The 15,621-nt window shown below is 40.0% G+C and overlaps 1 protein-coding gene across 2 annotated transcripts in view; it reads left to right on the top strand.

Annotated features, from left to right (window-relative positions):
* The window catches only part of NSF (N-ethylmaleimide sensitive factor, vesicle fusing ATPase), a 150,102-nt gene that overhangs the window by 117,581 nt on the left and 16,900 nt on the right, over nucleotides 1-15,621 (top strand). For both annotated transcript variants that reach the window (XM_086687595.1, XM_086687594.1), the window contains exons 16-17: nucleotides 1,098-1,164; nucleotides 3,225-3,304. In XM_086687595.1, the coding sequence (XP_086543721.1) occupies nucleotides 1,098-1,164; nucleotides 3,225-3,304 (147 nt within the window). The remainder of the gene's footprint in view (nucleotides 1-1,097; nucleotides 1,165-3,224; nucleotides 3,305-15,621) is intronic.

The raw sequence follows: 15,621 nt of genomic DNA, 5'->3' as shown, positions 1-15,621 counted from the left end.
ACTTTAGAGACCAGGTATACACAAGTTGTCTTTAAATTTGATATGAAAAATATTAATATGGAAGGCTTTGATTTACTTTATTTCTGTACCTAATACTTAATTATCTATGGTTAAAAGATAACCAATAAGGAATATTATGCTACCCCAAGCAAGATGGGTGGAGGGGTGGCTACCATCTTGGTGCATTGAGGTTATTTATCAACCAGAAAGACCGGGCTGGGATGCAGGAATTCCTTCTTACAGATGACATCTGTGAGATGCCCTGAACCCAGTTATAGTCGCTAGAATAGGAACGCCCACATTTATGAAAAGCCTGGTCTCAAGGCCTTGGGCACTTACATTCAACTTATACATAAATTAAATCTTCTGTCTGGCTTGAAATTGCTACATCCTTGTGAGGATATAACGATTTCCTTTACTGCTTGCTTTAATTTGCATTTCTTTCACTGCCTTAAGACAATGTACTGTTATCTTTTGTCTGGTTCTAAAGATACATCTATCTGATCCTTTATAACCAACTTTAACTCTTCTGTAAACATTTTAACCATCAGACCATGGTCTGATTTGAGTGAACAGGATTCTTTCAGTGTTATTCTTGCTTAGCCAGGGCCACAACTCTTATAGATAATAAAATGACATCTAGTTTTATTCTACGCATCCCTTGTGGCTCCGTCTAGCTCTTGAGTCACAACACTGAAGTCACGCTCCTGACATAGGAGAGACCATTGTGATAATTTGATGAGATTTGCCAGTTGATTAATGACCAGCATTCCTCAGCATGCCTGTGTGTGACACATCCAGCTTGTGGGGCTGAAAATAGCATCACCCTACTTCTTGCTCAGCTGTGATCCAGTTGTGTCATCTTGAGCAAGTCATTTAACTGCTTTGGGCCTCAATTTCCTCATTTTTAAATGGCAGGAACTCTTAGTTTTAAAATCCTATTGTCTGTTAAATTCTAATGTAGTAGAGTCTGAAATATTGGTGTTATACTGTGCTTTGTTTAGTCATTGCTCAAGAATTAAGTAAATTTTATCTTTGTGGATATTGTCATAATTATGGAGAGCAGCGAGATAATAAATGGTTTTGCTTTCTTCCAGATCTTTGATGATGCATACAAATCCCAGCTTAGTTGTGTGGTTGTAGATGACATTGAGAGACTGCTTGGTGAGTCACATAACTTTTGCCATTGTACTATCTTTGCCACATTACACTAATGTCTCGCAAGTTACAAGAGAAAAATAATGGGTATCTGTAAACTATAGAGCAATAAAATTACTTTTCTTTGTCTTACAAAGAACTGTGTTCTTATATGCGAAGTCAGTGATGGTTTTCATGTTAAATATGCCTTATGACCATAACTCCATTATCAACTGCTTTCCCATAAGGGCCCATACGTCATATTATTTTGTTTCTTCCACAGAGTTCCCTGCCCATAATAAGCGGTTAGTAATTTCCATTGAGTGATATATTTGCTGTTTTGTACCTCTGAGTTGCCCATCCGTACCCCAGAGTTTCCACTTAGGAACTTTGACAGAACTAAGTAAGGAGGAGGGACATATGAATGGAGTGAAATAACACTTGGGGATAAGCTGCGAGTGCCTTGTACCTCAGTTGTCTATTCTTATAAAACAGAGACAGTGTTTCCTTCCTCACTCATCCCATGGAGTAATCGTGAAGACAAAAATAAGATAAATATGTTGAAAACATTCTGAAAGTTAAAAGTGTTCTATAGTAATTCTTAAAAATATTGAGTAAACATCTCCTTTGCTTAAATGCACTCCTACAGGATACAGAAATGAATAAGACAGTCCCTGCACACAGTTCATAAGGTGTAGTAATCCCCCAGTAAATGCCAGAAAAGTGTTGTTACTTACATTTTATTTCATTGCAAAAATTAGATAAATCTGGAATAAGTGCATTATAATAGTCACTCAGGATGCTGTGATAACTGTACTGAAATGGAACCCACATGGTGACTTCATAAACTTCTTAAGGTACTACCCAACACCTGAGTAATCCCTTCTGAAGCTATCCAAAATGGTGTAGTAATGATTCCAGCGAAACTGTACTTACCAAATTTTCCTCATGATTTTCAGACTTGCTTTAGCCCTCTGTTATTTATTTTCTCGTTTCTTAAGGCAATGTTTGTTATAAAGCAAAGACATACCTTTATATATAAAGGTGTATCTGAGGTCTTCTTAATTTGGTAGTTTTATTTAGTGCCCCTGGGGTTTTGGTCTGCTATTTTTGATACATTTCGGCCCAGTTTATAGGATTATTTCTTTAAAAGCTTTTAAGCACAAACTCATAGCTCTGTGTAAATTCCTTTATCTAAACACAATTGAGATGTGTGGTCATAGCAACACTACTATGTCAGGAATGTGTGCCCTCTGAGTATATTTTCACTTGTATGAATAGTTATTATCTGTACTTGTTTGTTCATTTATTCGACAAGTAAGCTGAGCCCTTACTACTGGGCTAAAATTAGTAGGGTCTCAAAAAATAAGATGCTGTCGCTATAACATATATTGGGAAAAACGAATGCAAAGTAGAATGTGCCATATGTTCTGGATATTCAGAAAGGGGAAAGATCACTTTTGACTTCAGAGGGCTAATGCCTGAAGGTCGTTCTAAGCACAATACAGAGAAAGCTGACGAGGTAGCATTCATGCCGAATCTTGAAGGATTAGTAGAAGTTTAACAGAAAGTTGAGGAAAGTTCTCTGTTCTTCCCCATCTGAGGACCAGTCTTAGTGGCTCTATCATCATTTCAGTCATTTTGAAGTATCTTACTTACGTTATTATTTGCCATCTCCCCCCCCCCCCCCGCCCCCCACTACCCATTTTCTGGTATGTTTTGTTGCTGCAAGCTTACTATACTAATGTGGTTTGTGGGCATTTTCTGGAAATGCTTAGTAAATATATCTGGGTTTTTTTCTTCTCCCTTAAAAAGAATGTCTCTGAATATTTAAAAAAAAAAAAAAAAATGTCTACCTGAACTCAAAATGGATATTTAGAAGCTTTTTTAAAAAAAATGTATGGGTGAGAGTTCTTACATAATGTTTTAAGCATTTAAGTTATTGGAGATATTTTTTTTCTAATTATCATTAGTTGCCTGACAGTCACTTGGGGCTGTGTTTATTCTCGATGCAGAAAAATCTGAATGTTTGGAATATGTGCGTATACGTATCGAATCCCTAAAACAGAGCAATATTTCTCTTCCAGATTATGTCCCCATTGGCCCTCGATTTTCTAATCTGGTATTACAGGCTCTTCTCGTGTTACTGAAAAAGGCACCTCCTCAGGTAAAAATAATACAAGGAACCTTTCACAGAGTTTTTCCAGTAAACCGCACATAATGGTGCGAATGAGCTGGCCAATAAGCAAGCGACCATAAACATATAAAATTCTGTTGTTGAGGGGCTTTTGCAAAATCCTCTGGTTTGGCCTTCGATTTGAAGGTAAATGATTTTCTTAACAGAGAAGTGTCCTTTTCTGAAGATCTCAAGATCCTAGTTTCGATTGGTGTTCTGTTCTTGTTGTTCTATAAATTCCCCCCCATATTACACATTCCTCCCTGCCTCCCTCTCCCTTGAAAGACTATGATATTCGTGTAGGAGGGATTAAATGCATGTTTCCATTTGTTTCATTTATCATTTCCTAGGTTTTCCTAAGAATTTGTATTTGGGAAAATTCATTTCCCGTAGGCAGATTTTCTTCTTCTTTTCTTTTTAAAAATTTTTACAGTTAAGCTTGAATTGTTTCTCTTGTGTCATGTGGCACTTTTGAGTAGGGAGTTTGTAGCCAGGATCTTTGTTCATGTGGTTGCATTTTTACTGATGCTGCTATTGGAGACTGGTGATTTTGATAACTTAACACATTTAAAACTAATCTACAAGGGTTGGTTAAATATGTTAATTATGTAGAGGCTTCCAGAGAATGTTTGGCTATGACACAAGACCCAAATTCTCGACTGATTTTATATACTGTGACCTTGAAGAAATGCCAGACAAAAGCAGATACAAAGGGGTTAAGCAGTAAGTTGAAAAACATCTTAATGTCTGTATGGGAATCTGGTATTTGAAGTTAGAGATTCTAACTAAGTTACATGGAAAATATTTAATGTTAAGTTGGTGAATCTACTTTTTAATTTAACAGTTAAAAGTGTGTGTGTGTGTGTGTGTGTGTGTGTGTGTGTGTGTGTGTGTCAGAACTAAGTGATTGACTTGTCTTGATTTTCTAAGATTTTTTGTTTTTTTTGTACTTCTAGAATAGTTAAAAGAAACAGAAGGTACAACAACCTTGAAAATTTACTGCGTACATGGACTGTAAGGATTTTGTAATCATTTTTTCATAAACTATCATTCCCAGTAATTGCAGTTTTAGCTCATAGTAAAGTTAGAGAAGTGAGTATATTTTTCCCTTTTCTGATTCCTTCAATAAGTATGTAAATAGATACAGCTAAAGTTGCTGACAAAGGATATACCCCCAAATCACCATGTATATCACCTACAAAAAGAATCCTTTCTTATGAAATAGCATTTAAAAATTACTAGATTGGAAGACTCTCCAGGCATTTAAATGTGTATCTTATTCAGTTTTTAGGAGAAGGAAGAATAATTTTTTAATGGTATTTTTTAAACCGCTTGTCCTTTACACTGTTGAACACATTCATTTAAAAAGAGAGACATACCTTAGTTGAGAATACAAATTATTATTTGTAATCCAAAATAGATGCCAGTAGAAATAAAATAGGACATATTAAAAAAAAAAAAAGACAACCCTTTAAAGACTTAGGAATAACTTTCCATTTTATAAAAATAATTGTAGGGGCGCCTGGGTGGCGCAGTCGGTTAAGCGTCCGACTTCAGCCAGGTCACGATCTCGCGGTCCGTGAGTTTGAGCCCCGCGTCGGGCTCTGGGCTGATGGCTCAGAGCCTGGAGCCTGTTTCTGATTCTGTGTCTCCCTCTCTCTCTGCCCCTCCCCCGTTCATGCTCTGTCTCTCTCTGTCCCAAAAATAAATAAACGTTGAAAAAAAAAATTTAAAAAAAAAAAAAAATAATTGTAAAATTCTTGAGGAAAGGAACATTATCTAATGTTTTTAAATCTTAACATCTGGTACAGGTTTATACAGATGTACTTCATGAATAACTTATTCAACAAAAAACATAGATAAGTTCTTTTCTTTTTAACTTTTTTTTAAAGTTTATTTACTTTTTCTGAGAGAGAGAAAGAGAGCGAGGGAGGGACAGAGAGAATCCCAAGCAGACTCCACACTGTCAGTGCAGAGTCCAATGCAGGATTTGAACTCACGAACTGTGAGGTCATGACCTGAACCAAAAAAAAAACAAAAACAAAAAGAGTCGGATGCTCAGCTGACTGAGCCACCCATGTGCCCCTAGATAACTTACTTCTAAAGGTATTTTTTGCATGTCCCCTCATTTTGGTGGGCTTAAGTATTTTATTTTGTACTGTAATTTATATTTGTCGAGGTATGATTAAAGTGAAAACATTCAAAAGTAAATAAATTTCAAATGACCAATAAGCACATGAAAAGATACTCCACATCCTTAGCCATCAGGGAAATGAAAATCAGAGCCTTAGTGAGATACCACTTCATACCTACCAGGATGGCTACAGCCAGAAAGTCAGATAGTAACAAGTGTTGCTGTGCATTTGGAGAAATGGGAACCCTTATACACTGCTGATAGGAGTATAAAAATGGTGCAGCCTTCGGGTCTAGTTCCTCAAAAGGTGAGAGATACCCTACGACGCAACAATTTAGGTATACACCCCAAAGAAATGAAAATATTATGTCCACACGAAAGCTTGTAGATACGCTCATAGCAACGTTATCCATAATAGCCAAAAAAGCGGACACAACCTAGATGTTCACAGATAAAATGTGCTATATGGTATATGGATACAGCGGAGTATCATTCAGCAATAAAAAGGAATGACGTCCTGACACGTGCTGTCACATGGATGACCCTTGAAAACATGCTAACCAAAAGAAGCCAGTCACAAAAAACCACATATTGTTTGACGCCATCTGTATGACATGTCCAGGATTGGCAAATCTGTAGAGTCAGAAAACAGACTCATGGTTGCCTAGGACTGAGAGGGGTGGATAGGGAGAATGAGAGGTGACTGCTAACGGGTATGGGGTTTCTCGGCATGTTTCACATGTTCTAAAATTGATCATAGTGATGGTTGCACATATCCGCAAAAAACCCTAAAAACCATCGAATTGTACACTTTATCTCAGTGACTTGTGTGTTCTGCGACTTACATTTCAATAAAAGAGGCACTTAAAAAAAGCGGTTGCTGAAGCTACCTAATTGATGAAAGGAGGGTTATGGGGGAGCTAGAAGCAAGAAGTGAGCATGGTCCGGCTTGGGAGAAGTCTTAGAAACAGGGATTGGATCATTCAAAAGGGATGTAGAACTAATTTATCTAAGGGCCGCAAAGGAAGGGTATAGGAACATGTAAGAAGTCAAAGATAGATCTGGTCGCCTTAGTGATTGGAAATGGCAGGGATTCTCTTTTAAGGAATACCAGCCCGTCCTGAATCAGGATTGGGTGACTCTGACCCGGCCTGATAGATGGTGGCCTGCTGCTTACGTGAACCAGTGGCAGAAGAAGTTACTGTGTCCAGTATTTCTAGTTGGCATACATTTGACAAAATGAAAATATGCTGTCTCTGCACCACCTTGCTTTTTAAGTCAGTTTATATTCTCTCAGGAGAATTCAGGGAAAAATTTCAGGCTGTGATCCGGTGTCGAGAAGATTCGTCTTTCTACAGTGGAAGCTTTTGCTCCACCGGACCATCAGCCATGTAGGTTTTCCAGGTGTTTTCAATTAAATATTAAAAGCTCATGAATCCGAGGGTCTCAGAGCCACCTAGGGTGGTAGAAAACTCTTAGTTATTTGTATCACTGTCAAAACAGAAAAGTTGAAGGCATTTTTCTTTAAAAAGAGGAACTGTACATGTATACAATATAGTAATCATATCAGCCACAGAATTCTTAATATCGCATTTGTTGTGATTCCAGCTTTCACGTAGAAAAATTATGTGTGCATGTGTGCACATGCTCAAATAAAAGAATCCCTTCAGGGGCACTATGTTGTTATGTATCAAGATATTCTCTTTTCTCCTCCTCCCCTCCCCCCACACCCCTCCTCGTCGTAAATTGGCTTATTAAAACTGGTTCACAAGCCTTCTTTTTTCCCCTTTGTGATTGCTTTGGTCTTGGATTTTCAGTGTAGGACTAAAAATTCAAGTCAGATTTCAGTTACCAGGATAATTTTCTTTGAATTTTAAATTTTTCTAAGTAAATGCATAGATTTTTAATGAACCCGGTATTCAGTGGGTTTGCTTTAAATTTAGCTGGAGAGTTAATTTCATGATTGATTTATTAGCCCTTTGAAAGTATAAAAAGTGGTATCTGTAGTTCATGAAGACTGAAAAACATCATCACATTTTGTTTAGCATCTTTTTAAAACCAATTAAAAGCTTTTCTAAAATGGATTGAACAGGAGAAAATAAAACATGTTCCCTAGGTCTTTATTTCAATCAAGTTTCCCTGTGTTGTGCAGGAGAAGAGATCGAGGGGGGGTAGAGGACTGAAAAGGGCTGTCCCAGCAGGGAGCCACGCCGGAGAAAAGCGCTGCTCTGAGAACTCAGCGGCCGCGGCTCAGAAAGCCCCCGGCCTGCTTCATCTACATGCAGAGTCACACAAGGCACGGGGGCGCTCACCGGCACCACAGAGGCTTCACATGTGCTTCCCTGCTGATTCCCGTGAAAAGCTAACAATTGGCTCGGAGGGTAAAAGACCACTGCAGTTCACCCTCCCTGAGCTGGATGTACAATTTGTCCAGTGTTAGGAAATGTCCGGCTTAGCAGTGAGAGGCTTGAAGACACCCCTCCTTCCAGTGAGATTCCTAAAGCCGGCTCTTTTACTCGGTGACACTGGGGCTCTTTTCAGGTTCTGCGGATTTATGGAAGTTGAGGGGAATGTGCTTTTCAAGATCAGGAGGATGAAAAGCCTTAGTCTTAATGTCGAGGAAGAAGCAGTAGCAAAGCCGTAAGGCCAGGTAAATCTTCCCGCAACCTGCAGCACCGACGGCTTTATTATTTTCCTCACAGATCTCTTCTGGCACCTTTTTTTCCTTTCGAGAGACAAAATCAAGTGCCTGCAGAGGAACTCCTCAAGCTGTAAAATGACAGGACTTCCCAGTTTCCTCAAGTGCGGGAGTAGTTAAGCCCATTAACCTGACTGCTTCAGTGCTCAGTTTACTTGACACTTGGGGGGAATCAGTTTGGAAGACGGCATCTGTGTCTACCAGAATGGCCTTGTGATCTACGGAGAACCATGCCTTTTTGAGTTCCGGTGCTTCCCAACCTTTCTCATGTAGTGGCATAGAGAAAATGGTCACATCTGAGGAGGCCCGTGGGTCAGTGGACGCAGCCACCCCAAGGGCCACCCAGCCTTCCCCAGGGCTGATGAGAATTGACATCTGAGTCCACTCTTAACCTATTTGCGGCATACCGGTTGGAAAACTCTTTGGCAACGGTGAACTCCTGTAAGAGAAGATCACTCCAAATTCATAGCAATATTACTGAAGTAGAATTCAGACCTCATGGTTGTTATTAGAGTTTCAGTTAAAATACAAAGTTGTTGAGGGTAAAAATAACTCCCTCGCTGCTCTGGCACCTGGGGATGTTACCGAATACGAAAGAAGGAGGATTTAGAGCTGGGACAGGCATCACGTGTAAACCAGTAAGAAACTGTCGAGAGCTGCTGGTGGGAACTCGAGCGGGCGTTATTTGTGTGTCCCGTGGATTTCGTTTTGACATCACCGGTCTCTAGACAAGATTGCCTTTCGTGTAATCCTTACACGACATCTGAGCGCGGTCTTACTTCAGAGATGGTATTAGGAAGTCTTGGTAACATTAAGCAACTCTTCAGGCTTTGGGTTTCTTCAGCAAAATAAGCAGATAATGGAAGAGACTCCAAATCGTGCAGGCCCCAACATGAGTATCTCCCCATCTATCTGTTCAAAATTAACTCTGGCTAATGACTACAATATGACTCAGTAAGATGTATAACCACTTTAGGAAAGAGGTGTAGTCATTTTGCCAGACACATCATTGTAATCACCGATGTGGTGACTCGTGCTTTGGACTTCTTTGTTGAAGAAAAGCTGTATGATGGTGGACAACTTAGTGGCCCAATTTTTCCATTTATTAAGTCAGTGATATTAAATGGCTACTGTATTTTATAAAATTGCCTATACTTTGCTTAAATCGAATATACATATAGTACATATATATGTAGAATGATTTTAAGTACATAAATTACAGTGAAAGACATTTGGTGAGCCCTTTCATAAAGCGTTGCTACAGATATCTGCTGAATAAAACCATGTTTTCAGGGGCGCCTGGCTGGCTCAGTCGGTAGAGCATAGAGCATACGAGTCTTGATCTCAGGGTCATGAGTTCAAGCCCCACGTTGGGTGTGGAACCTACTTAAAAATAAATCAAATCAAGTTAATAAATAAATTAAAACAGACACATTAAAATACATGTTTCTCAAAATCAGGATTTTGTTTTGGTTTTTGGTAGAGCACATCTATGATAGGTATTAATGAATACAAAAATTATAAAACATATACAGTATTTTCAGCTAACTCAAAATTAAGTATCTAAAGTTTAATCAGCAGGACACTGCTAATGGTGTCGAGACAATAGCCTCTCACTGCCAGAATGTCTTCAGGTCTAGCCCCATCACCTTAAATATATTATTGTGACATGACATCGGTGTTAGGAAAGTGTTGATTTTAGTACCATAGTATTCCACAGTGCCGTGAACCTTGTTATGACGACCCCCTCTGCAGAACTTCCTCTTTGTGTTGGAGTCAGAAAACCTAAGTTGGAGTCTTAGTTCAGTCAACTTTGAACTAGTCCCTTAATATCTTTGTTTATTTCTTCATCTGTACAATGGAGGTAATTCTCCCTGCTTTACTTACCCCAATGAGGGCCAACTAATGTACAGTATAATGTATAGTGAAGTCCTCTGTAAACCCGTGGACTACGCAGGTAGAAGGTATTAATGCTTTGTTATAAAAAGCATGGAGTTACTGAAAAGTAGGAGTGTTTTATTGTCCACAGAGCATGCCATTTGTAAAGAATTGACTTATAGAGTCTTCTCCTAACATCTTCAAAAAGGGAATGAATGTCTGTCCTTGTTTTGAATATGCCCATTAGTTGGGGCTCCAGGGTTGACATCTCAGATACTGTTTGTTCCTGTTTTGTTGCTGTTTCAAAGTTCTTAGAGGGTCTAGTATTTTGTGAAGACTATTGTATGGAACTAGAAATACATCTTCTGGTTGTTGTTTTTTTGTTCTGTTTTGTTTTAAGAATAGAGGTACCTTTAGATAGTCCACAGAATCTTTGTAGCTTGTAAGACAGGAAAGCTAAAGAATGCAGCCATTTTTCTGTAGCAGATTTTCATGGAGAGTGAGTTCAGGGTTCCAACTTGGAGTGCCCAGGCACAGCTTGCCTCATGTGCAGTACTGGGGAAAAAACAAGTACCCCCTACTTCCCTATCTCCCATCTGCTGGAATTAGAAGCTTCCTAAGTGCTCTGGTCTGGGAATTAAAGACCCCTGTTATAAAAGGAAGAATGAAATAGAGACGGGAATGTCAGGGCTCAGCTGGGAAGGAGTAGACGGAGGACTAGGGCTTCTGGCCATTGTGAGGTCCCCACGGACACTGCCTATTAACATTTATCCTCAGCCTCCAGGGACTGGCCCATGTACTGGCTCTTTCCCTGCAGTTGCCTGTTGCTTGTGACTAAAGCTCCCTTTTCTCCCAACTCAAGGTGGAACAAAACAGTGTTTCATAGAGTCTCTCCTACCTTCTTCTCCCTAAAACAAGCACACAGATCTTTGGGGATTTCCTAGGGCTTTCTACTACCTGGCATGACAATGTTGGGTGAGAAGAGCCACTAAGGGGAACCTTACAAAAGGTCCAGAACAATCCATCGATATTCCTGATAGTTATTGGGATATAGATGGAATGAGGTCTTGATCTTTTTAAATCACTCCTTGGTCTATAACCACATCTTCCTCTTGACAGCCCTCCTTATACCTCACACTGGGGAATGGAGAGAGTGCTTCCACAGGAAAGGCCCCAGACAGTCCCACCTTTGCTTTGCTTTGCTTTGCTTTGCTTTGCTTTGCTTTGCTTTGCTTTGCTTTGCTTTGCTTTGCTTTGCCTGCCTGCCTGCCTGCCTTCCTTCCTTCCTTCCTTCCTTCCTTCCTTCCTTCCTTCCTTCCCCTATTTAGGCTATGTGGATGATAATATTCACTGAATGGCTATTTTGAAGGTGGTGGGTGTTAACCACACACAGAACTGGCACTGGCAGTGTAAATAAGAGCACAGGAGTTAGAATTCAGAGACTTGAATTGGAACCCAGTCACTTCTGAGCTTCAGTGTTCACTTTTCTAGAATCGGAGCAATAATAATACTGAGGTTGAGGATGTGAGAATGAAATATGATAAATGTTTATTGTAGTTCTCTGTAAATCGCAAAGCACAGCTCAGTTGTTAGTGTATGATTCGCCTCAAAGAAAACTCTGACCCTGTCTTTCCTCACACAAAAAATACATAAAACCGACAAAGCAACCCACCCATATCAAAGGAGTTGGGCTCCACGTGGCTGCTGCTGAAGAAACCAGCGCTAGAAATGCTGGCAAGAAAGAGCATAGCGGCTTTCTTGGCCCATAGCTGCCCGCCATCTTGCTCCTACAGCCCCTGCCTGCCTTACTTAGCCCCGGAGCGAGTGGAAGAAGGGGGCAGTTTCCAGAATAAGAGGAACAAAAATGGGAAGGGAGGACAGGGAGAAACACCAGGTGACAGCAGTCAGATGGAAAATTCTGGCCACCCAGCTAGTGACCCGTTATCTGTATTAACTGGGCTTAGGTCAGAAACTTCCTACATAACTGTCAAATCACCTTTCACTTAATCCTCAGTTACTCTCCGAGTGTGCTTTCAGTCGTAAAGGAGAAAGGACTGGGGGAGGTGTGCCGAAATTGTTTATTGTGATTGCCTTTGTCTCAGTGGCCCCTCAACTTTCTGAACGCATACCCCTACCAGTCAAAATAGCATTTGAGCTCATCCTTCCAATATTTTAATACATCTCTTCTTCTGTAAGATGATGTTCATTTTAAAACATATGCAAAAAGGGTGATTTTTAAAAGAATGCAATCAAAGGAAGTTCTATTATTTTTCCATCTTAAAAGTACCTACTCTATCCTAGATGATAGGATTATAGGTGATTTTTTTCAACTTTATTTCCTATATTTTATAAATTTCAACACTATGCATTTATTCATAATCAGGAAAAAAATGTGTATGCTCTTTTTCATTTTTTTTTAAATTTTTTTTTTAACATTTATTTATTTTTGGGACAGAGAGAGACAGAGCATGAACTGGGGAGGGGCAGAGAGAGAGGGAGACACAGAATCAGAAGCAGGCTCCAGGCCATCAGCCCAGAGCCTGACGTGGGGCCCGGACTCACGGACCGTGAGATCGTGACCTGAGCTGAAGTCGGACGCTTAACCGACTGAGCCACCCAGGCACCCCTGCTCTTTTTCATTTTTAACTAGCAGCATATAACTGTCAAAACTCTTTTATTCCAATCTTTCCAACTGATGTGCCATTTAACTAACACTTAAATGAATGTACCTTTGTCTCTAAGCTTGTCTACATGTAGCTTTTTTTAACCTTGTTTTTTCTTAAAAAAATTTTTTTTAATGTATTATTTATTTTTGAGAGAGAGAGACAGACAGACAGAGTGTAAGCTGGGGAGGGGCAGAGAGAGAGAGGGAGACACAGAATCTGAAGCAGGCTCCAGGCTCTGAGCTGTCAGCCCAGAGCCCAACGCGGGGCTCGAACCCACAAACCGTGAGATCATGACCTGAGCCGAAGTCGGACACTTAACCAACTGAGCCACCCAGGCACCCCACCTTGTTTTTTTCTTTTAAGGCTGGTTTAAGGTCTGGTGTATAAGACACCTGTGTCTCTGAGAGGACAAGTGTGAGGGTGCCTCATGGCTCTCACAGTTGACCTTGGACACCCACCTGGCATACCACTCAGTGTTTTGCTTCCAGTCAGAGCTTATGATGCAGGAATGCCAATGTGACCAAGGTTGACTAAGATAGACAGTGACAGTTGTATTACGTTCCATGGAAGGGAGATGGAAAATTTTTTTTTCCATCCAAAAATATTTCTTTCGACATGCCAGGTTTGAAATATATTACTTCACAGGATGTATGCTTTCACTAGGATGTGCATTTCATAAACATTTGTTCCAACCTGTAGAAATACAAGGATGAGTGAGCCACTACACTGTACCTGCCCTCAAAGAGTTTCAAATCCAGGGCCACCTGTTCAGTTGTGCAGTTTGTGTACAAGGTCAAGTGACAATTGAGGGTTAACATTCAGCCCACACTGTGCTCACTAAGCCATCCACCCTGGTGTGGGGCTGCATCTGCCCTGAGTAGGGTTGCTGGATTTAGTAGACAAGAATAAAGGACATCCAGGTAAATTTGAATTTCAGAAAGATATCAAGCACTGCATGAGATATACTTGTTTGGGGCATACCTGGGGCTTTGTCTGGCAGCCTTAACCCTGAGAGTTACTCATACAAGGTGCTGGGGCTTTGGGGAATGGGCCTAGGGTAGGGGCATGCTTCTTTCTAGTTCATCCCCCTAGGAGGGGTACTCTTTTTCTAATCGAGGCTGACTGGTGTCCATGTCAGTATCCAGTGAGGGAGAAAGATGTGTACACATGATGTATCTAGTTAATTTTTATAAGTTATGTGGGTTCCAGTGGAATATAAAGGAAAGCACAGTCAGTTTTCCTGAGAGAATCTGCAAATGTTTCACAAATAGTTCTTGATCTTGGTCTTGAAAGATGAGTAGAAGGGAGATTTATCAGGGCCATTGTGCCTTGCTAAGGAATTCCAGCTGTGAAGCGATGGGGAGAGACAGCGAAGGATGTGTCTATGCAAGAATTAGCAAATTTTTGTTATTTACACACTAACTGACACTTGGAAATTTAAGGATATGTTTTGTGTACAGTTACTTATCTCAGGCTTCATATAGCATATTCAGTTTCACTGGAGAGAGGAATAGGAATTCATAAGAAATGAAAAGCTTTATTTTTTTCCAAATGGCTAAAGCTTAACTTCTGTAAATATCAATTGTTATACTTTAGCCTTTTTTTTAAAGTTTATTCATTTGTTTTGAGAGAGAGAGAGAGAGAGCATGTGAGCAAGGGTGGTTAGGAGAGAGAGAGAGAAGGAGAATCCCAAGCAGGCTCCGCACTGTCAGTGTTGAGCCTGATGTGGGTCTCGATCCCACGAACTGAGAGATCATGTCCTGAGCCGAAATCAAGAATCAGACGCTTAACCAACCAAGCCATTCAGGTACCCCACTTTAGCCTTTTTTTAAGAGAAAAAATTGTTACATACCTGTTTGGTGTCTGAAGCAAAGTATAATAAACAGTATGGTAAAGAATAAGGATCATCATTACAAATCATAATCGCATGAGTCAGTAATACCACGAGTAACAGCAAGAACTATTGGGATGTATAAGACTCTGCCCATGTAGTCATTAAATGGGTCCAGTGTGCCCTGTTTTGTTTTGTTTTGTTTTTATTTTTTGGTACCTTTCCTTGTTCTTAATGTTTGTTAATGGTTTTACTATTAGCTGTTTCTAAATCCCATTGAATTATGTCAGGCGCCCTGCCTCTGATGGTTCCCCCTTTTCTAATTTGCTGCTTCTGGTCAGCTGTGCACTAAAAAAAGGCAACCGCAAGGACTCATGAGTTGTTTTATAAAGTAAAGGTAACCAGGCCACAAGAGCTGAAGGAGCTTTCCTGTGACTATACCTGGGCCCCTTCCTTCATTAAAAAAGTTCAGTATTTTATTTTCCAACTGTTGGTATTGAAAACATTTTACTGGGGTGCCTGGCTGGCTCAGTTGGTAGAGCATGTGACTCTTCAGCTTAGGGTTGTGAGTTTGAGCCCCACATTGGGTATAGAGATTACTTAAAAATAAAATGGTAAAAAAATTTTTTTTTCTTTGACCTGAAAGTTCTTTGTTTCTTCGGATGTAAAAAAAAAAGCATTTTGAATATTTTTGTGGGCCCTTCGAAGTTTTATGGGCCCTGTGGCCGCTGTGCCCACTGTGCCTAGTGGATGAATTGGCACTGGCAGCACGGAGTCACTTGAACCTCACTTTGTTTTGTTTTGTTTTGTTTTGTTTTGGTCCCAGAAGTTAGAGTATTTTTGCTTATATCTTGGTTCTTGTCTGTGTTCTGGATAGCTGAAATTGCTTAGCAGATTGGCCTCCAGATAAGTGAGGTGCTGTTACTGGGCATACCGATCCATTCTCTAAAATATCTTGGACCTAAGAGATAATTACAAACTGGTAGAAAACTCTGGAAAGAATTTTAATAAAGAGGAAGGCTGAGAATAAAAATCACAGAGATAGAAATTAAATGAAAAGGAAGGGGGCGCCCGGCTGGCTCAGTTGGTAGAGTGTGCAAC

Source organism: Puma concolor, chromosome E1 (assembly GCF_028749965.1).
Source record: "Puma concolor isolate L17-30 chromosome E1, mPumCon1.1.hap2, whole genome shotgun sequence".
In the NCBI taxonomy this organism is placed as follows: domain Eukaryota; kingdom Metazoa; phylum Chordata; class Mammalia; order Carnivora; family Felidae; genus Puma; species Puma concolor.
The sequence above is the reverse complement of the archived record's forward strand: the minus strand, read 5'-3'. Positions and strand labels throughout refer to the sequence as shown.